The sequence below is a fragment of the Copadichromis virginalis genome, linkage group LG17, assembly GCF_057382275.1.
Source record: "Copadichromis virginalis isolate Kocher_CV1m ecotype Utaka linkage group LG17, C_Virginalis_male_GT1.1, whole genome shotgun sequence".
NCBI lineage: Eukaryota > Metazoa > Chordata > Actinopteri > Cichliformes > Cichlidae > Copadichromis > Copadichromis virginalis.
In genome coordinates this window covers 34976685-34998584 of record NC_140634.1, presented here as the reverse complement: position 1 = coordinate 34998584, position 21900 = coordinate 34976685, and the positions used below count along the sequence as shown (strand labels likewise).

The 21900-nt window shown below is 38.6% G+C and overlaps 1 protein-coding gene across 3 annotated transcripts; it reads right to left on the bottom strand.

Annotated features, from left to right (window-relative positions):
* Positions 1-1359: 1359 nt before the first annotated feature.
* LOC146689812 (aldo-keto reductase family 1 member D1-like) lies at positions 1360-13351 on the bottom strand. 3 transcript variants are annotated; one of them, XM_085436354.1, is made up of 10 exons: positions 13178-13351; positions 12787-12954; positions 11218-11334; positions 11022-11099; positions 10634-10756; positions 7091-7200; positions 6859-7007; positions 5290-5324; positions 3600-3682; positions 1360-3518 (listed from the first exon to the last, which is right to left on the bottom strand). In XM_085436354.1, the coding sequence occupies exons 1-10, from the start codon at positions 13268-13270 to the stop codon at positions 3476-3478; spliced, it is 999 nt and encodes a 332-aa protein (XP_085292480.1). In that variant the 5' UTR covers positions 13271-13351; the 3' UTR covers positions 1360-3475. The 3 variants fall into 3 exon arrangements, with proteins under 3 accessions (XP_085292480.1, XP_085292477.1, XP_085292478.1); XM_085436351.1 differs by lacking the exon at positions 5290-5324 and having other exon boundaries at positions 1361-3518; positions 6926-7007; positions 13178-13349; XM_085436352.1 differs by lacking the exon at positions 5290-5324 and having other exon boundaries at positions 3456-3518; positions 6840-7007.
* Between the last annotated feature and the right edge of the window lie 8549 nt (positions 13352-21900).

Here is a 21900-nt window from a genome sequence, read left to right as displayed (position 1 = left end):
TGTATCTTGGTCATATTACCCAGCAAAACCCAGTATGCAGGTTCATCTGTAACAGTCCTTGTGCCACGGATCTGCACTGTTGCTTCTACATTAAACAGAAGAGCAGCGACATGGGTGCAGGTCTCCGCAACTCCGGCCATACAGATGCAGTGTGCGGCTTCAGCCTTCCCTGTGATGCTCATCATGGCCCATGGCTGCAATGCTGGTTCATTCAGTCTTTGAGAGTGCAGTACTTGAAACACACACGGACAAAGTTAATTTAAAGACAAGAACTAATGAGCCAAGGCCGACATAAATGTGTATTATCTACTTTATCATAAATGTAACAAAGTGTTTAGAAAGTTAGCACATACATGTAATTCTTCATTTTTTTATGTATCCATTTATAGAACGCTGCATGTTATATTCTAAATCTGCCTGCAGAAAATGAACCTACAGTATGTAATGCAAGGATGTCATCACTTTTGAGATGGAGAAAGCATAAAGTGACAATTATGAATCACTTAATATGATAAGGAGATTCTGCAGGTCATTAATCAATGTATAAAACTAAAATAAAATGTATTTTTAGTGACACAGGATACAAACATGGAAGCAAGATGTATAATTAGAATTATTTATGAACAATATGAATAAATCATTGCAATTTATTTAACCATAAAGAATAACTAAATTCTTCAGCACAATGAACTCACTAAGTTATCCCTCTAACAGAGCCTCCACATGTTCTCACTCTAATTTCCCCCTGATGAATGAAGTTATGCTACACTAATCTGAATGTTCGGAGGGAAATCAAACGCATTTCACTCGCAGTACTCAAGCTGACTTACCTTTGTTTGAATGACGACTTGTACGTGCTGACTCCACAGACAAGGTACGAAAATATATCAGGCTACGTCAATAGCGGTTGGTCTTCAGGGTTTCTACTCCGCGGCCGCATTTCATACGGGTCCACATTTCCAATGCATGCTATTTTCTGCAAGTACCGCCGCTTCGCCTCTGGACGCAATCGGTCTCTATACAGTCCATTCTCTTTTGACCTATGCGTTGTTCCCCACCCCCCTAAATTTCAGAGCCCCCAGTAATAATAATAATAGTAACAATTCAAATAGCTGGGGCTTGATCAACCCTACCTGGGTCACCTGGGAAAGGGGGTCTGATTGTTGAAAGGCCCGAAAACCTCTGTGACTGCCGTCAGCAGCAGTTATGCAGATTAAAATAATTTTATTGTTTAAGTTATAATAAATGAAGGTGCCTGTGTGGGCGTGTCCCACTACCTCTTCTGCCTGAGGTGCCACCTTTCCCTTTTGTGCAGCTGACTCTCGTCAGTAATTAAAGAGATTTAAGCCCAGGGAAAGGTGAGTTCTGGGCCAGAGTGCCATGTGAGTGGTTACAGTTAGTGAGCTGCTCTCTCTTTTTGGCTTACGTTTTACTTTATTGACCAACGCCTGAGTTTTGTTTTTCTTAAATGGTGATAGCGGCTTGTCCGTCTCTTTTAGTTGAGCTACTTTAATAAAACTCTTTAATTTAACCCTCATGCCTTCTTGTCTCCTTTTTCTGACCCGGACACTTTTTGTTACTTCCCCCTCACAGCCTAGACCCCTCAGGGGAACATAACATACTTTATTTTAATATATCAGATTTAATGTATACATTGTTGGTTTAAAAATATACTTAACGGTTTTACAAAATGCTTCCAGGATGGAACCAATGTTCAGTCTGTTTTCCACCTGTGGGAAGGAGTGCACACTGCAAGATGCGTTTTCATTAACCCCTGAAGTTAATGCGGCCAATGAGGTATGCAATTTGTATTTTATATGTCGTAGTAGAAAAATGTTTGTTTGTGACAGAACTGTCGAGTTTATGGTAGTCACGTGTAATATGTTAACATTTTGTAAAGGTCAAATTGTGAGTGTTTTTGTTTTTTTAATAATGTGCTTTATTGTTTATTCTCTATGAAAACAATTTATTGTGGAAATTGATTATTTTATGTTGTTTGTACAGTTCTCACAGCATCGTTGGTGGCACCTGTGTGTAATAAATGCCAGTAAAAATCAAGAATGCCTTGTGTCTGTTTTTCAACTTGGAGTGAGTTACAACCTCCTATGACCCAGGTTACGTCACTGATGATATGTCCAGGGGTACCAGACGATGTATCATAAACTACCTGCAGACCCAGAGTGTTACTGAGCAAACCTACAGAATCTTGAGCTGGAGTGGGGCACAGATTAAGTGTTCAGCAGTCATTCATTCATATCAGTCATGGTGGCTAAACTCTCAGGTTGGTAATAAATGTATTACCTGTATAAGAAAAAGCATGTAAACAAATGAGAGCTTAACAGTACCTGTTATGCCTATTATAGCTGTTAGCTAAAAACGCTAATTTAGCTTGGTTTGCCTTTGTTTCAGCTTTGACAAACATGATCGACTGTTCCCATTAGAATTCCAGTTATCATCTTGTACCCCCTGAAAGTCCTGTATGCTTTGAGAGACCGCTACAGTAGGGAAACGTACAAAAGAGTGTCCAAACCATTGTAATTTTGGCTTATTTCTGTCTTATATAGTATCCTGACTCCTTAGCTAACTTAATAACTTTAGCTAAAGCGAACAGTCTAATTCACAGGTGTTGAACTCCAGACCTTGAGAGCTGGTGTCCTGCAGGTTTTAGATGTGCCCTTGATCCAACACAGCTGATTTAAATGGTTAAATTACCCCCTCAACATATCTTGAAGTTCTCCATAAGCCTGGTAAAGAAACTAATCATTTGATTCAGGTGTGTTGACCCAGGGTGATATATGTGTTGACCCTTGAGGTCTGGAGTTCAACACCCCTGGTGTAATTCATTAGTGCAGTATTACTAGATCACCTCTGAAGTGATATGGTATGATATGACTATCACTGCAACGGCAAACTTTATGCTGGATTATTGTGCAGTTTTCTCGAAGGACCCGGATGTATGACCCCAAAAACTGAATTTAAGAACTAAAACTGAATGGTGAGAAGTGAAACTGAAAGCATTCAAGAGCTAAATTTAATTCAAATTCAGTTTTAAAAGCTGTTATTCAGGTTGAGCAATTCAGATTTGGTCTGAGCAATGAAAGTGTTGGCAGGATGAGAACACCATCTGTCCAGAGTTTAAGCTTTCTATACTTAACAGTCTTGTTTTGATTTAGCCACACCTTATCTTTATTTTGTAGTTTGCAAACATTTACTATCCCAAGTTTGTTTGTTTTGTCACTCAAAACTTATCTGTAAGACTTTTACAAAACTAAAGACATCTGTGAGAGCAGACCTTCATTATTCTTCCCACAGCACGGCTCAGCAGTGAAACCCTTTACCCGAGGAAGTGTATTATATTGTGTGCTGTAAATTTAAGTTTTTTTTTAAATTAGCTAATAGCAAATAAATATTATTTTAGCAAAGTAAAGATGCCAAATTTAATCACTCTCGAACAATGTGTTGCTGTTTGTGGTGTTTAGAAGTCATCATGAAATGGATACTCTGGATGGTCAGACCACCTGTTGAGCCAGAAAAAAGAAATATTAATTGGAGCCGTTTGTTCAAAGAGCAAAACTTGACACAAGTTGCACTATACTCACCTGAGAAGCTCCACAAAGCGGATGTTTTTGTTCAACCCTTCAACTGTCTTCATATCAGCGTCAGAGAGAGAGAAATTGAATATCTGGAAAGTTGGCAAATAAGTCTGATTATATTCCATGCATCTGGTTTTCAGAAGGCACTTTTTGCTACCTGGGGTCCGTTCTTCGTACCTCGCTTACTACATCCAAGATCAAATCATCGCGCTAACTTTGAGCTCGCTATTCCGGTTCTTCGAACACACCTGTTGTTGACGTTTAGTATAGCTGGATGAAGTAATGTGAGATCACTGGGTGGCTTAACAGGGGCTACGCATCGATAGTAGAAACATTGATCGGCAACCCTTTGATTGGTCGGCGAAAATGTCGAAGGAGCGCGCTCGGTATTTTTCGGCAGCAGAGGAAGAACCCTTGATTGAGGGATTTCAGGAGTTTCAGAGTTTAATTAAAACGCAAGGGAACACTGCAAAGGCTGCAAAAGCAAGGAGAGAGGGCTGGCAGAAAGTTGCTGACAAATTAAACTCGTAAGTAATTTAATAATAATAATAATAATGGATTGGATTTATATAGCGCTTTTCAAGGCACCCAAAGCGCTTTACAATGCCACTATTCATTCACTCTCACATTCACACACTGGTGGAGGCAGCTACGGTTGTAGCCACAGCTGCCCTGGGGCAGACTGGCAGAAGCCAGGCTGCCATATCGCACCATCGGCCCCTCTGGCCAACACCAGTAGGCGGTAGGGTAAATTTATTATATTATATTACATTATATCCTCTTTCACATTAGAGCCATGACAGGACCCACTAGAACATGGGAACAAGTAAAAGTGAAATATAAGAATATTCTACAGAATGGTAATATTTATCACTTATATTGCTTTTAGTCTCTTGAAAAGAGACCCTGAAATAATCTGTTTCTTTGTTTATAACAGCAACCAAGAAAAGGGCAGAGCAAAAAAAGACAGGTGGTGGTCCTGCACCCCCTCGTCAACAAGTTGGTTAAGTAAATAATACCCTCACGGGAAAATCGATATCTCTCTATGAGCACACTGTCGCGCTGAGCTAAAGGATCCTGTCTATCCCGCAATATACGCTGAATTCTGAGGACTCTCCTTATCAATCTTGCACCTTCCGCAATGGGCTGCTCGCGTACAAACGGACAGGACATGGCTGCGACAGACTTCCCAAATCCACCTTCGCTTTTATAGCCGTGGTCTCTCATCTTGATTACACGAAGTAATTTACTATTACTACTCTAAAATATGAATTACATCTGGAATAATCAAATGCATGTAATAGAATGATTAATAGTACATTTCCCTTTTTTTAGGAAATGACCTGTATGTATCTGTATGGAATCAATAAAAGAATCAAATACTGCATTATCTTTAGTTACATTGATAATATTTATTTATGGAAAAACAGTGGTAAAATATCGCTGTTGCTTTCGTATACATGAAGCGGACATACATGTACCTGAGTGGCCGCGATCTAATCCTGTTTACATAAAGTAAACCTGCTCCCGAGCAGGTTTACGCTTATGGATATGTTGCTATGACAGCAAGTCCCGGATGAGCTTCGGAGAACCGAACGATCCAAGATCACGCGAAATCATCAACAATCAAATCCAGCTAACTTACTTAGCGAGGTACGAAGAACGGACCCCTACACACCTAAAATTATAAACAAACCTCAAAGTTTTCCTTTATGCGAGCAGGGGCCCGTTCTTCGTACGTCGCTTACTACATCCAAGATCAAATGACACATCCAAGATCAAATCATCGCGCTAACCGTGAGCTCGCTAATCCGGTTCCCCGAACACACCTGCTGTTGACGATTAGTACAGCTGGACGCAGTAATGTGACATCACTGGGTGTCGTAAAAGGGGCTACGCATCGATAGTAGAAACATTGATCGGCAACCCGCTGATTGGTCGGCGAAAATGTCGAAGGGGCGTGCACGGTATTTTCCGGCAGCAGAGCAAGAACTCATGAGTGAGGGATTTCAGGAGTTTCAGAGTTTAATTAAAACGCAAGAGAACACTGCAAAGGCTGCAAAAGCAAGGAGAGAGGGGCTGGCAGAAAGTTGCTGACAAATCAAACTCGTAGGTAATTTAATAATAATAATAATAATAATAATAATGGATTGGGTTTATATAGCGCTTTCCAAGGCACCCAAAGCGCTGTACGATACCACTATTCATTCACTCCCACATTCACACACTGGTGGAGGCAGCTACGGTTGTAGCCAGGCTGCCATATCGCGCCATCGGCCCCTCTGGCCAACACCAGTAGGCGGTAGGGTAGATCTATCATATGACACTATATTGTCCAATATCATATGGCATTATATTATATTATAATATGTTATATTATATCCCCTTTCACATTAGAGCCACAACAGGACCCACAAGAACATGGGAACAAGTAAAAGTGGAATACAGGAGTATTCTACAGAATGGTAATATTTATCTCTTAGATTGCTTTTCGTCTCTTGGCAAGGTAATACTGGCCTGTAATACTCTGTTAGTTTGTTCATAACAGCAACCAAGAAAAGGGCAGAGGAAAAAAAGACAGGTGGTGGTCCTGCACCCCCTCGTCAACAAGTTGGTTAAGTAAATAATACCCTCACGGGAATATCGATATCTCTCAATGAGCACACTGTCGCGCTGAGCTAAAGGATCCTGTCTATCCCGCAATATACGCTGAATTCTGAGGACTCTCCTTATCAATCTTGCACCTTCCGCAATGGGTGGCTCGCGTATACGGACAGGACATGGCTGCGACAGGCTTCCCAAATCCACCTTCGCTTTTATAGCCGTGGTCTCTCATCTTGATTACACGAAGTAATTTACAATTACTACTCTGAAATATGAATTACATCTGTAATAATCACATACATGTAATAGAATGTTAATAGTACATTTCCCTTTTTTAGGAAATGACCTGTATGTATCTGTGTGACATCAATAAAAGGATCAAGTGCTGCATTATCTTTAGTTACATTGATGTTATTTATTTATGGTGAAACAGTGGTGGAATATCGCTGTTGCTTTCGTATAAATGAAGCGGACATACCTGCGTGGCCGCGATCTAATCCTGTTTACATAAAGTAAACCTGCTCCCGAGCAGGTTTACGCTTACGGCTCTGTTGCTATGACAGCAAGTCCCGGATGAGCTTCGGGGAACCGAACGATCCAGGATCACGCAAAATCGTCAACAATCTAATCCAGCTAACTTACTTAGCGAGGTACGAAGAACGGGCCCCAGGGCTGAAGCTCTTTGGGATGACCACCACGCCTCTCTGTACATTGAACCGCAGACACACCTGAGCCGTGGTCTTGTTATACTTTTTGGCAATCGATACCAGCAGGTCATCTTCCAGCATTGGGGGGCATTTTAGGTTTACCCTTTATTGAAACAGTGATATTTTAATGTCAATCAAGAGGCTGAGAACTTGACTAGCTACTCATAAAATGAGTGTGACCCATACCAAGATGGATCTCTGGATGTTCCCAGCGGGCTGTAACCAACAATGACGATACCATTCTGCCGGCAGTATTCAAGCAATTTTGGCTGGGTGAAATAGGGGTGGCATTCAACCTGTAATAGAGCACATATGTATACATACACACATGTTTCTGATGAAGACAGCTTGGCTTATTCCTTGCGAGTGTTATGAACCAACACTTCCAAGTGCATCTTGATTGTTCATGTTACTTAAATAATAACTTCCTATCTCTGTTATGCTTTCATTGATTCAAAGTTCAGTCCTTTCATACTGATAATATTTCAGGCAGTAAACTTACTTTTTAAATAAATTTGAAGTTTTCCCCACATTTCTGGGCGGTATACATTGCCTGCATTTTGTTCCTATACCTCTGCAACATATCCATGTCCTATCCACACAATGTTCACATATCTATCAAAACACAGCTGTGTGTGTGATTTAGTTAAAACATATTGGGCATATGTCTAAAATCTGAGTCTTTCTGTTGTATTGTTCATTAGCTGTATGCGCAAATATTCAAAGACTGAAACTAAAGCCTGCATTGTTGTCTTCAGCTGGTTGTGCCTCAGATTCTTTCTTCTGACTTTAATAAATTGCCGCTGCACAATAGAGTAACAAAAGCATTGACTCTTGAAACACTACTTTTTAAAATGAAGAATGGTTTGCACATTTAGCTGCTGATGTTACGGTAAATACAGTACTGTACATTTCCCAAGTCTTGAGTATTTCTTTATATTTCTTTATATCTCGCAAAAGTTTTGCGAGATCCCGAGTTTGTTTTGCGAGATCTCGCAAACATCAGTCTTAATTTTTTTTTCTCCCATGTCCCCTGCGGGGCTCCGTAACATACAAACAAAATGCACCATATATCACAGATTCAGAGAATAGGCATTTCTTACATATTAGCAACTTTCATACATAGTGAAAATAAAATATAAAGATGGGGTCACATAATTTAACAAATTATTAACTCACTAAATCAAAATCTTCCATAAAGGAAACAAAAAAAGCAGCCTTTTTCTTTTTAACTAAAGTCAAAGATTTAACCAACAGGTTTAAGTCGTTTTTCCAGTAAGCTAGTGTTGGTTTAGTCTTAAAAAAGCGACATTTATGTATAAAATGCTTGCACAATATTAATAACACATTAACACCATAATTAGCTTTCTTTTCTTTCAAAAACACTCCAAACATTATCATATTTAAGGTAAATGGGGTAATTTGAATCCCACTGGAATAAAGCCAGGTATGAAAATCCAACCAAAATATTTGTATAAAATTGTACAAAAAGAATAGATGGTCCAAATCCTCCTCTTCTGTTTCACAAAATACACAATTACCCGTTTCTATTTTGAATCTATCACTAAGGAGTCTATTTGTCGGGTAAATTTTATTCAAGATTTTAAATTGGACTTCTTTCCCTTTAGGAGGGATAGGGAAGGTGATATAATCAGTTCTTATTTTTTCAATTTCTTCCCTTTGGAAATCTTTTAATATGTAATTACGTCTAAGTAAATTTGGAGAATAAAGACTCCTTAATGAAGATCTAAGAAACTTATTGTTGCATTTAACATCACAAAATCGAATACCATTTATATATAATTGCCTTAACTTGGGGGAGATGTCAGAATATATTATATCATTTACAACTATGTTTTTAAGTGACAATGGAATGGATTTTATAACCCGATTAAATTTACTTTTAGAACATTGGATATTAAACTTTTGGCAAAAATCTTGATGTCCTAGAACATGTCCTTCCTCATCTACAAAATGGGCAATTGCCCAAACACCTTTTGATAACCAATCTTGAATAAAAATAGATTTTCTGTTCATCAGTATATATCTATTGTTCCAAATTGGGCTATTATGTGAAGTGAAATTATGTTTAAATAACATTTTCCAATAAAGAAGGACCTGTTTATGGAATTCAGAGAGTTTAGCAGGTAGCTTAGTAATTTCAAAGTCACACTTTAGGAGAAAGTTGATACCCCCCAGTGTGTTAAAGACCTTACTTGGTATAAAAAACCAAATGGAGTGTGGATTATTTAGGAAGGATTTTAACCATTTAAGTTTCAAAACACCATTCATTATATCAAAATCAATTGCGTTTCCACCGCCTTCAATGTATGGTTTAACCAAATCATCTTTAGATATATAATGGCACTTATTCCTCCAAATAAAATTAAAATTCAAGCTATTAATTGTTTTAATAACTTTATTCGATATTGATAAAGAGTAAGCTGGATATATAAATCTAGATAAACTATCCATTTTGGTTAATAATATTCTTCCAAAAATTGTGATGTCTCTTTGTAACCACTTATTTAAGATTGTCTTACATTTGTCAACATTATCTAAAATATTTACTTTTTCTAAGACTTTGTGATCTTTTGAAATTGTGATGCCCAAATATTTTACCTCCTTCTTCACCTTTATATCGTACAGTAATTGTGAATTACACTCCTTTAATGCCAATAATTCACATTTATTTAAATTTAATTTTAAGCCTGAAGCTTTTGAGAATGTAGTGATTATTTGTTTTACCAGGGGAATCTGATGTTCATTTTTTAAGAAAAGAGTAGCGTCATCCGCAAGTTGACTAATTATTAAATCCATCCATCCATTCGCTTCCGCTTATCCTTTTCAGGGTCGCGGGGGGCACTGGAGCCTATCCCAGCTGTCATAGGGCGAGAGGCAGGGTACACATTAGGCAGGGTAATTATTAAAGAATTATCCATAATCTCAATTCCGGCAGCACTGCTGTTTTTAATTAGAATTGCGAGCATCTCCACAACCATTATGAACAACAACGGAGAGCTTCCACACCCTTGCCTAATTCCTCTTTTGACGCTAAATCTTTTACCAGTGCCATAGCCTAATGACACAGAGCTATTTATATCATTATACAGTATATCTATTATCTTCCTAAATTTATCCCCAAATCCAAATCGGAGATCCCGAGTTTGTTTTGCGAGATCTCGCAAAAGTCCGTCTTAATTTTTTTTTCTCCCATGTCCCCTGCGGGGCTCCGTATATTTCTTATTTTGTCTGTACTTTTCTTTTTTATATTTTAACCTTTTTGTGAAGCACTTTGGTGTACCTTCGGTTTTAAATGTGCTATATAAATAAAGTTGTATTGTATTGTATTGTATTGTAAGAACTGGGATGAAAATCAGTGGCTACAGGTCTTATGGAGGGGTGAATCTGAATGTGAAATTTTATGTTCAATTTGTAGTCAGCACTCTTTGTATGGAGGAGGTCAAAAAAGAGGTACAACAGTGTTTACGCTCATCTATAAAACACAGTGGAAGCTTTCATGCTGCATTTCAGCCAGAGGTGTTAGGATTTTGCATTTTGAGACACAGGAAAGCACAGCAATAAAGGTTCTTTTTGTCTATGTGAGGCAGCTCTTTGCAAAGAGCTCCCCTCCTGCAAAGAGCAAAGCTTTTTGACCTTAGTATTCTGAAAACAAGTACTTAGTAACTTATTTCCAGACAACTGCTTGCTCAATAATGTACCACTAACCTGGTTTGACACAGGTTTGTGTTTCAGCCCCGGCTTGTTAAGGATTAGCTCTAGTTGTCGCTTGTTGAAGTTTGAAACCCCAAGAGATTTTACAAGGCCAGCGTCTTTACAAGCTTCTAAAGCCTGTGAGAGACATAGGAAAGCACAATAATAAAACAATATAGTCAACGTTGAACTTTGAAACAATTTAAAAGCTCACAGAAACAGTAAAACTGAGACACTGTTGAAGCTGTCATTGATTTTTACCACATATCTTTTTGTATTTAACTATAAGTTAAAGGACGCGTGTACCCAATACTGTTGTTCTGTAGCAGTTATGTTGTCTTCACATATGTTAGGAAATCACTGAAACTAAATTTTCTTGAATAAGCAGGCCACCAAGTCTCACCTCCCATGTGGCACAGAGGTCCGTTTCATGATAAAGCCACTTCCCACTCTCATCTTTGGGGTTAAATTCATCTCCTGGCTTCAGAAAATTATAGTGTTTCAGTATAGTATAGTATTTCATTTGGTGCAGTAAAACCTCATGAAATTCAAATGTAAAAATTAAAAACTTGTTATTAAGTTTTCACATGTGTGCATACCTTGAAAGCCATGGGCAGTTCTATAATATAGAGGTCAACATAATCCAGCTGTAATGTCGTCAGGGTTTTCTCTAAAGTAGGTCGTACTAGCTCGGGTGGATGAAATGTGTTCCACAACTTCAAAAGAAAAGAAGAAAAGTTAACAAATGTAGAAAAAAGCTACAGAACTCAGCATTTGGTTTTTTTTAAGATTCAAAGGTAAGTCATGAAAATGAATATGTTATCGATTCGTATGTTATCCATACCTTTTAAGTTTCACACAGGCCAAAAGCATTTTAGACTAGTTTTTGGTTAACTTTTGCCTTGAGGGACTTTGTAATGTTTGTCTTGAAAGGTGTTGTACAAACCAAAATGTACTTACTTTATCTTCCTTATTTTTTTGTGGTTCAGGGAAATAATATTGGTATAATATTCAGATTGGCTTTTTTTCTTATTTGCATTATTAGTTATTTACTTTAAAATAACTAAAGGAGTTGTACTTTTTTGTCACTTTGGCCACCATTTTTGACAGGAAAAAACACATTTTTAAACTTTAAATTTTTTGTTGACATCAACAATTACACCCAGAGAAATCCTGCTAAACGCATTTTTCATGCATTCTCGATATAGATGTTAAAGCTCATCTAGAAACATGCATGCTAGGAATGGTGCAACCAAAACCTGTGCATGCCGTCATAGTGCTGGATTTGTTTCAATGAATTAGATGAAAAACAACCTGCTTCACCCTGAATAACCTACATGAGGATTTTGTGGATTTGTTATTAATGGAACTTGTTGTTCGATTTCTAAAAGTCTTGATGATCTTCATGCATCACTGAACTCTTGAGGTGGGAAGTAACAAAGCACAAATATTTGTTAAAATTTTATAAAATTTTCTATACTGCACTTCAGTAGTAAAACAGGCTCGTTACTTTTGCCTTAACGGATTTGCTTTAACGGATTTTTGTCACTATGAGCCAACATTGTGTTTTTGCATATTATGATACATGCAAATCAAACTGAGGCTATTTAAAGACTACATGAAAATACTCTGGAGATTAGTTTGGTGTACTGTGATGGGTTTAAAGTAAAGAAGAGTGTGTGACCGGTGCACAGTGACTGTGGTTTCATGAGTTTGCATGAGTTCTACATCAAGTGTAGCAGAGATTCATATGAATTTTAGCTGATGATTCTTAGATCTATTGACTGATATATATATATTTTATTTTACTTCTTTTTCTTCAGATTCAAGCTGAGTATACTTAGATTGGAAAAAACTTAGGCTGAAGTTTGTATTCCCATCTGCTAATATTATTTTATCATTGTGTTAACATAGCCGAAGGTTAAGTTAGCTTTGCACAGAAATAGAAATGTCCTCCAAACAGCTACTAAACAGCCTGTACTTTTTTACTTTTACTTGAGTAAAGAAGTTGAATCAGTACTTCATCTTTTACTGGAGTAGTTTTGAACAGTAATAGATGTACTTCTACTTAAGTACAGAATGTGTGTACAGAAAAACAGAAAGAAAAAAAAAGTTCAACAGTCAAGGTGCACAGGAGAGGCTCACACGAACAAGTATGCTTTGCAAACCTTTCCACAATAGAAGATGTCCTCTCTTTTCACAGTTCCATCTGCTATTTTGTCCCTTATTGCTTGCCCCACTTCATGTTCATTGTAATAGATCAATGCTCCATCAATATGTCTGTAGCCCGTCTGGATCGCAATTTTGACAGATTCATATGCAGTTCCTTTAGGAGTCTGTCAAAAAAAAAAAAGAAGAAGAAGAAGTAGTACTGGAAGGAATATATAGTATAAAATAAAATAACAACAACCATAATAATAATATAATAAGCACTCAAAAGTCACAGCGAAAAACAAACAAACAAAAAATCCTACCACTATTTTTTATTTATTCATTTAGTTTTTGCTTCGTGACACATGCACAACGATATACAATATACAATTAAATCATGAATCTTACCTCGTGGGGATCTGCATAAGTTCCCAGTCCTATCAAGGGTATGCTGTTTCCATCAGATAGGGGAATGGAGTGACTTTCTGCTGTCAATTCCATGTTTAACAAAAATGTTTGTTACAAAGATCTTGATGTCTGACACTGTGCACTCACTCGAACTTTTGAATACTGTCTAGGAGGCTGGCTCCTCTGCTATTTACTCAGCCAGAAACTCCTCCCAAATGCAAAGTGCCTCAACTGTTGCTCATGAAAACATGAACAACCGGACAAACCACCAAGACAAACATTTACAAATGGAAGTGAACACGCTATCTGATCATCATGAATGAGACTAAAATGCTATACTATATGCTATATTATATGTTGGATTAAGCTTTCAGATACTGGTAAAAGCTGGCAGTGACAATGGGATTACGCTGAATTTATCTACCCCCAGGGCCCTATTTCAGGAAGCCGGTTTAGAAAACTCAGAGTGAAAAACGATACTCAGGGTTGAGTAACCCCGAACTGTCCAACTCGGAATATTCGGTTTCAGAAAGGCTGATAACAATTAGTTCAATCAACGCGGAGTTGCTTTAACCCCAAGTTAAGCGCGCGCACGAGGATACATAAAGCCCTGATTAGTGGAGCACAGATTAAGCGAGTCACCATGGAGACGGAGGGAAAGAAGGCGCGGTCAATGTATTTTACAGCGCTTGAGGCCGAAATTCTGATGGCAGCATATGCCGATAACATGCAAATTTTGCAGAAAAAAAGTAACACAGCCTCAGCTGCCAAAGAAAGGGAGCATGCATGGCAAAACAAAGCCGACAGAGTCAATGCGTGAGTGTTAATTTAAACATTGATCTAGGGATTTCCACCCATTTAACACGTTATTTTATTATATTTTATTTTACACATTTTATTTTGTGATGTGATGTGAGCGCAGGTGCAACCCAACAGGCCCCAAACGTTCCTGGCAGCAAGTAAAAATGAAATATAAAAATATAGTCCAAACAGGTAAGGTGTAATTGTATTATGAGCCATAGTGCTTGGTCTGTTTGTCCGATGTAAATCAATTGCAGTTAGAGGCTACATTAATTTCCCCTCTGTAAGCACTTATTGAAATTATCTGAACACATTACAAGTACATATTTGCTTACTCTGTGTGCTCAAATGTGACCCGTTATTAGAGATGGCACGATACCACTTTTTTATGTCCGATACCGATACCGATATCATAAATTTCGATATCTGCCGATACCGATATGAATCCGATATAGTGTTTTTTAATCAACAAAACTGTTTTTTAAATATCTTGCTGCATTTTGTATAAGTTCATACTCAAGTTTAAAACAACAACTACACTAAAGCTATTCTGTTATACCTGTATGCAAAAAAAAATATTTCATAGTTCAGCAATACTGATCAATCTAATAAACTTAAACCTACACCATCCTCCCTATTCTGGTATTTTAAAGAGTACTTAGCATAAATATTAAGCAACCTAACTAATAGGGTTCCAACTCCCAGCAACAACAAAAATAAAAAAATAAAAAATAGGGAACCACCCCTCACACTCCACCTCATGATGCTTAATCGACGTAATCAACCTTAATTTGATGCAGTGTGAAAAAAAATGCACAGAAATCAATTATTTTTCAAGAAATATTAAATAGATTCAACATCTTTCTTCAACAAAATTGCAGACTGCACAGATGGTACCTTCCCAAAGGGAAAAAGTACTATAGCTTACTAGGGTATATATATTAGACTTAATAGTTACTATATACAGTAATGGACTTCTATTCATTTTGCATCAAATTAAAACTTTGGGTGTCAGATAATTATTTATTAAAAGCTAGACATTTTAAATGAGAATAAGAAAGAAAAGTATGTCTTTGTGCCCCCTTTTCCCTGTTAATGCCCTATCGGCCCCCCTGGCTAAACTTTGCTAGATCCGCCCCTGCACAGTTACCAGCGTCAGCTACGTAGAAAAAGATCCTGGAGTAGAAAGTAATATTAAATACATTCTAACAATAGCTGATCAAGCTTAAACGTGCTGCTGTTGTTCAGCCGCTGGTTTACTCTTTCTGGTGCAAAGTGGGCCAAAAACAAACTAGAGAGACGGACTCGCGACAGAAAAGCCGATCAGCTGATCGTTAAGCAGTTTCATGATTGAAGTAGCAGCAGGAGAGGCAGTCGCTCGTTAAGCTTAACGCAGGAATGCTTTACATTCAGAGATGGACTTACACACTTGCTTTACTTCTCTCGGGATAACTTTGTCGGAGATGAAATGCTGGGTTGCTAGCGAAGCTCCAAATGCTATCCAGACCACCGACAGGTCCCCATGCCACAGCCGCTCTATCACGTGATGCATACTGCTCTGACGTGCTAACGTTCTGAGGTGAGTTAAGGCGTGTTGCAAGTTTTGTGAGGTGCTTTCGTGATATTTAATGGATCGGATTACATTTTTTATTTTTCTCCGATATCCAATCCAGTAATTTAGGTCAGTATCGGACCGATACGTAATATCGGATCGGTCCATCTCTACCCGTTATAGCCAACAGAAAAAAGCGGAGGCCCGAAAAACAGGTGGGGGTCCTCCACCACCACCACTCACAGAGGCTGAGCAGTTGGCTTCCACATTTGTGATAATGTTGGCAGCATCACATATGATCTTCACAGTGCAGAGAACACAAATTAGCATCCATTACTATAATGAAATAATATGTTAGTTTGAAATGCTACAGGGAACTATGTACCTCTACATTAATGCTGTGGAAAGACTTCCTGTTCACATAGTCTCCTTCATTTACTGAAGGAGCAATGATTGGAATGTGAGTGCCATCTATACAGATGCCTGGGAACCGTGAGAATAAATGTAAAATTTAAGTAGTAGTTCAAGTATCACCACATCATGAATTAAGTTTTGTTCATCCTGATACCTGCAATTTTGTGGAATCCCTCTTTGATAAATCTTGTGGGTCTATGACCGGGGAACACCACAAACGAGTACAGGAGACGTTTCAGTGCAACTGTAACATTCCTGACTGCCCGACAGACGGTAGCCTTGGAAACGTGTTCAGCGTCACCAATATTATACAGAAAGCTCCCGTTTGCAAAAACGAAGTGCAATACAAATAATATGTACAGAACTGAGAGAATGTCCGCGATGTGTCACATGAGTAATATTAAGCCTGAGGATGTTATTCAAATGAATTATAGATTGTGCTGAAAAACGGTAACATTCACACAGGAAATCATCAGGAAATGATCAAATGTCCAAACGCGCTCTAATCACTCTCTCCCGGCGGAGAGCTCTGCGGAGAATTTGGGCTTCAACATCTACTGGCTCTTCAAGGAAGGGGCACGCCATGTCTGACACTTCCTACAGTCAGGTTTCCGACACAGAGGCGGAGAAAGTCAGGGTTAGTTGAAGTAAACCTGCTAGGGGGCAGGTTAGCTTCACTGAGTGTGTCGTCATAGTAACTCACTCAGAATTAATCTAAACTCGCTTTGTGAAACCGAAAACCCAGAGTTTTCGTTAACTCAGGGTTTACTTACTCAGAGTTTGCACTAAACCGGCTTCCTGAAATAGGGCCCAGTTCTTCAGGTGACACGGTGTTGAAAGCCAAAAGGTGAGAGGGAAATTAAAGGGTATTATCAATGGGACTATTCCACTCCACCCTCATAGTGGTACATCCCATCTGCCTAGTATTGAAAAGTCTTTCAAGATTCAAGATCTTTATTGTCAATACATGAGTATACACAGTTTACAGTGTACCGAAATGCTGTTTCACCCCAAGCCCCCTATGGTGCATTTATATAAGTATATAAAAGATATATCTCCAAGAGATATAAAACTAGGATTTACAACAAATAATATGCTAAATTTAGGGATAAAAGGGTACTAATTACTAACTATACAATACTATAATGACAACTGTACAAAAAAGTCTTTGATTTATGATTGACCTGGAAATTATATTAATTTATACTAATACTTATACTAATGTTTTTTTTTCCAATAAAAACAATAATAACATTAATAGAATACCTTTTTTTTCCTAAGCTTTATTTTCATTTTTAAATTAGAAACGAACAAAAAAAACAAACAAACACACAAAGCAAGAAAGAAAAAAACAAAACAAACAAAAAAACAAAAACAAAAAACAAACAAACAGAAAACTCACAACTATGGGACAGAGCAAGTATCATCAAATAACCACAGCATGGCAGGCCATTGTGACCACAAAAGCACTCCCAGGTGCACACTCTTGTATCTATGCCTTTCAAGGATAACCTCAAACATCTGTAATAGATTACCTTTGAATGTAACTTGCCATGTTAGCCCTCTACTGCATGACTTTTTAATTTTTGGGGAAAAAAATATTTCTCCCTATTTTGGGGGAGCTTTAGGGTCCCTAATAGCAGAGGTGGGACCAAGTCATTGTTTTGCAAGTCTCAAGTAAGTCTCAAGTCTTTATCCTCAAGTCTCAAGTAATGTCAGGCAAGTCAGAGTCGAGTCTCAAGTCACTGGTGTAAAAGTCCGAGTCAAGTCACAAGTCTGAAACTTTGAATTTCAAGTCCTTTCGAGTCTTTAAAAAAAAAAAAGAAAAAATAATGTTGCAGTTATATGCTAAATGTAAATATTAGACCATGTAATTTTAAAATCTGTGTTTTTCTCAACACATACAAAATAGTGAACTTAGAAAATATACACAAATTGTGAAATTGCACCTCTTTAAAATGCAGCTCAATTAAACCTAGCTCCAAGAATAATTTTCACCGACAGTTCTGAGATAAGCTGCATGTTATTCTTGGATGCGGTTGTAGGACCAGCTTTAAAATCGCATGACAAAAATATCATACACATTAAAAAAAACTGTATCACCAACGTAGCCTGGACAACATTTGCTAGTTAGATGAAGTCAGCTATCTCATCTTAGCATATTTATATGCATATTTATAATCATACGGTTCTTGGAGTGAGTGCATACACTCATGAAGTTTAGTAACTTCAGGTCACTGCAACAAGCCCAGGTACAGTTTACCGACGGATGGGTACAGGACCTTGAAATGCACCGTGTAGAAAGTAAAGACCATCGTACGTATCATAAGTTTACCAGTCTCACAAATCGTCGTCATAAATACACATTCCTTAACCGTTTATTAATAGGACCTTTGAGCTCAACGGTAATTAATTAGTAGTGGAAATAATTTCTGGTACCCATCACAGAAATGTAGCAGTGACAATAATATTGTATGCTGTAATCGTACTGGGCAATTAGTGATACAAAACAACTGTTTTATCCTGTGAATAAAAGTATATGTTTTTGTCAATGTACCATAATAACAGAAGCGAAACGCAATATTGTGTCAGGACAATTCACTATTTATGCACAATAAATAAAGGAGCATAGCGCGACAATTTCTGTTCAGCGCCAGACTTGCTTGTAACCTATATCACTAATTATGTTATGAAAATGACGTATTAACTACTAAAAAACACTGACCTTCGTGTAAATGCTTGGAGCAGACTAACCTGTGAGCTGGAGGGTTCTGGGACGTTATATTTGATCTTTGAATGGCTGCGATCCAGGCCATCCGTCGCCTCTTTGTTACTTCGGAAACATGGCTTGAACAATTTCTCTTCAACGACGTAATCCGATAACAACCGATCTCTTTACCCGTCGGCTTCTCGTGGCTGTCATGCGACCGGCTATTGCAGTTAATAATACAACGGCTTCTTGACATTTTTGTGTTTCTTTTTATCGCTGTATAACTGATTTCAATTGAAAGCCTGCGTGCGCTAGTACCGCTTGCCACGAGTTCCCAGAATCCTTTGCGGTTCTACCCGTGAATGACGTCACATTTTCAATCTCTATATATTATGCATGTTAAATTTTATATTTGGGGTAAAATATCAAGTCTTTTCAAGTAAACCGGTTCAAGTCCAATTCAAGTCCCAAGTCATTGGTGTAAAAGTCCAAGTCAAGTCACAAGTCTTAGAACATTTTTTCAAGTCAAGTCTAAAGTCATAAAATTAATGACTCGAGTCTGACTCGAGTCCAAGTCATGTGACTCGAGTCCACACCTCTGCCTAATAGTATATAAATCATAAAATTTGACACCCTGCCCCCCCCCCCTCCAAACAGATATTGGTTTGTTGCTTCAAGACAACACTGTGCGACAAGGGTAGTCAAACACCAAGTTATTCTATAATAATTTTTATAAGTACAACAAGGATGAACAAATAAATAAGCAACAAATAAACAATGTAAACATTTCACAGAACAATGAAACACCAAAATACATCCAACATTTGACCCTAACCCCATGCACATGCACGCACACACGTTGTGTTTCCATCACTTTTGGGGACAATTGAATTGAAATTGAATGATTTACCTTGCAATTTGTCCCCATAAAGTAGGCGAGACCTCACAATGTGAGTGTGTAAACAAATTTGTGTCCCCACAACAATAAGTAATACACGACCACACACACACACTAACACACACACAGACACAGTTACTTTACCAACTGACCCCTGAGCTCCTAAGTGTCCGTCAAACCTGATTCAAGGACCCACTCCTCTACTTCACTGTCACTCTATGATAGCTCACTGTCCTCACTTTCTGAGGACAGAAAGTGCACATTCCCTTGGTTTCCTTCCATAAAAGGTTTTTACGTCAATGTCCTGTAATTATGAGTAGATTGCAAAGTAAAACACATTGACTATGATCATATAAATGCACACAAACACATCTCTACACACATATGCTAATGCATTATATTGCCTGAAAAAAATTAGGCTAACTGCACAGTGTTGCCTTGAGGCAACAAATGAAAATTAACAGTTTTACTGTATAAATAATTTTTAAAAAGTAGAACAAACAATCAAATATGTTTCTTAACATATTCATGCACATACAAGTATTTTTATATACATTTATTTCACTATAAACATGTAAAATAGTTATCTTTATCTTGCCTCCTAATGGAGATGCCTCTCATGGAGTGCAGCTTGCAGAAAGGGGTCCTCCCCGCCCCAAAAATAAAGTCACACCACCTTCAACTCATCATTTTATTGGAAAGATATGTGCCTGGTAGCATTATTTGAGAAAAATTTAAAAAAAAAAGAAAGTTTTTTTTTGTTTGTTTGAAGGGCCAGTGTAAGGCATGAAAATGTGGTTTGTTGCCTCAGGGCAAAACTATGCAGTAGAGGGTTAATATAAGCCACATAAGCTTCGGCGCCTAATAAGCTCATCACTGGACCCACTTCAGTTTGCCTACCAGCCTGGCATTGGAGCGGATGATGCCGTCATTCACCTCCTACATCGTTCCCTCTCTCACCTGAAGATCGCTGGAAGCACTGTGAGAATCATGTTCTTTGATTTCTCCAGTGCCTTCAACACTATTCTTCCCTCGGTTCTAAAGGACAAGCTGGTGAACTCTGGAGTGGACCATCACCTCACTACCTGGATCCTGGACTACCTCACCGACCGACCACAGTATGTGAGGACTCAGGGCTGTGTGTCGGACAGGGTCGTCTGCAGTACGGGGGCCCCACAGGGAACGGTTCTGGCTCCGTTCCTCTTCACCATCTACACTGCAGACTTCTCCCACAATTCCACCCAGTGCTTCCTGCAGAAGTTCTCTGATGACTCTGCAATAGTCGGCCTCATCACTGATGGGGACGACAAGGAGTACAGAGGTCTGACCCAAGACTTTGTGGACTGGTGCCATCTGAACTACCTCCAGATCAACGCCAGTAAAACCAAGGAACTGGTGGTAGACTTCCGCAGGCACAAGCATTCTCCACTGCAACCACTGAACATCCAAGGTATGGACATTGAGGCTGTGGACAGCTACAGGTACCTTGGTGTTCATCTGAACAATAGACTGGATTGGACTCATAACTCAGACGCCCTCTACAGGAAAGGGCAGAGCAGGCTGTACCTGCTGCGGAGACTCAGGTCGTTTGGAGTGGAGGGCCCACTCCTGAAGACCTTCTATGACTCTGTTGTGGCTTCTGCTATCTTTTATGGCGTGGTCTGCTGGGGCGGCAGCATCCCTGCTGGGGACAGGAAGAGACTGAACAGGGTGATCCGAAGGGCCAGCTCTGTTCTAGGATGCCCTCTGGACCCAGTGGAGGTGGTGAGTGACAGGAGAACGGCGGCTAAGCTGTCATCCCTGATGGACAACATCTCCCACCCCATGCAGCAGACTGTGACAGCACTGAGCAGCTCCTTCAGTGGGAGACTGCGGCACCCACGGTGTGGGACGGAGAGATTTCGCAGGTCTTTCCTCCCCACTGCTGTCAGACTCCATAATAAAGACTTTAACTGATCAAGCACACACATCCATACATATGCAATAATACTAAGTGCAATAATCCTTTCTGTCATCGTTGTATTTTTACTCAGTTGTATATAGTATTTGTATTTGTATTCTATTTTTATCTTATTGTATATTTATTTTATTTTATTCTACTGTATATAGTATTTTATTTTATTCTATTCTGTACAGTTGTGTACTGTATTTATTCTTATTGTATTCAAATTTTTGCCTCATAACTTTTGCACTGTCCACTTCCTGCTGTGACAAAACAAATTTCCCACGTGTGGGACTAATAAAGGTTATCTTATCTTATCTTATAATATCTCGTCAAAATATCAAGTCGTTCCATGTGTAGTTTGTCCTCACCAGGACACCGTAAACGCGTTAAAATAACGCGGTGC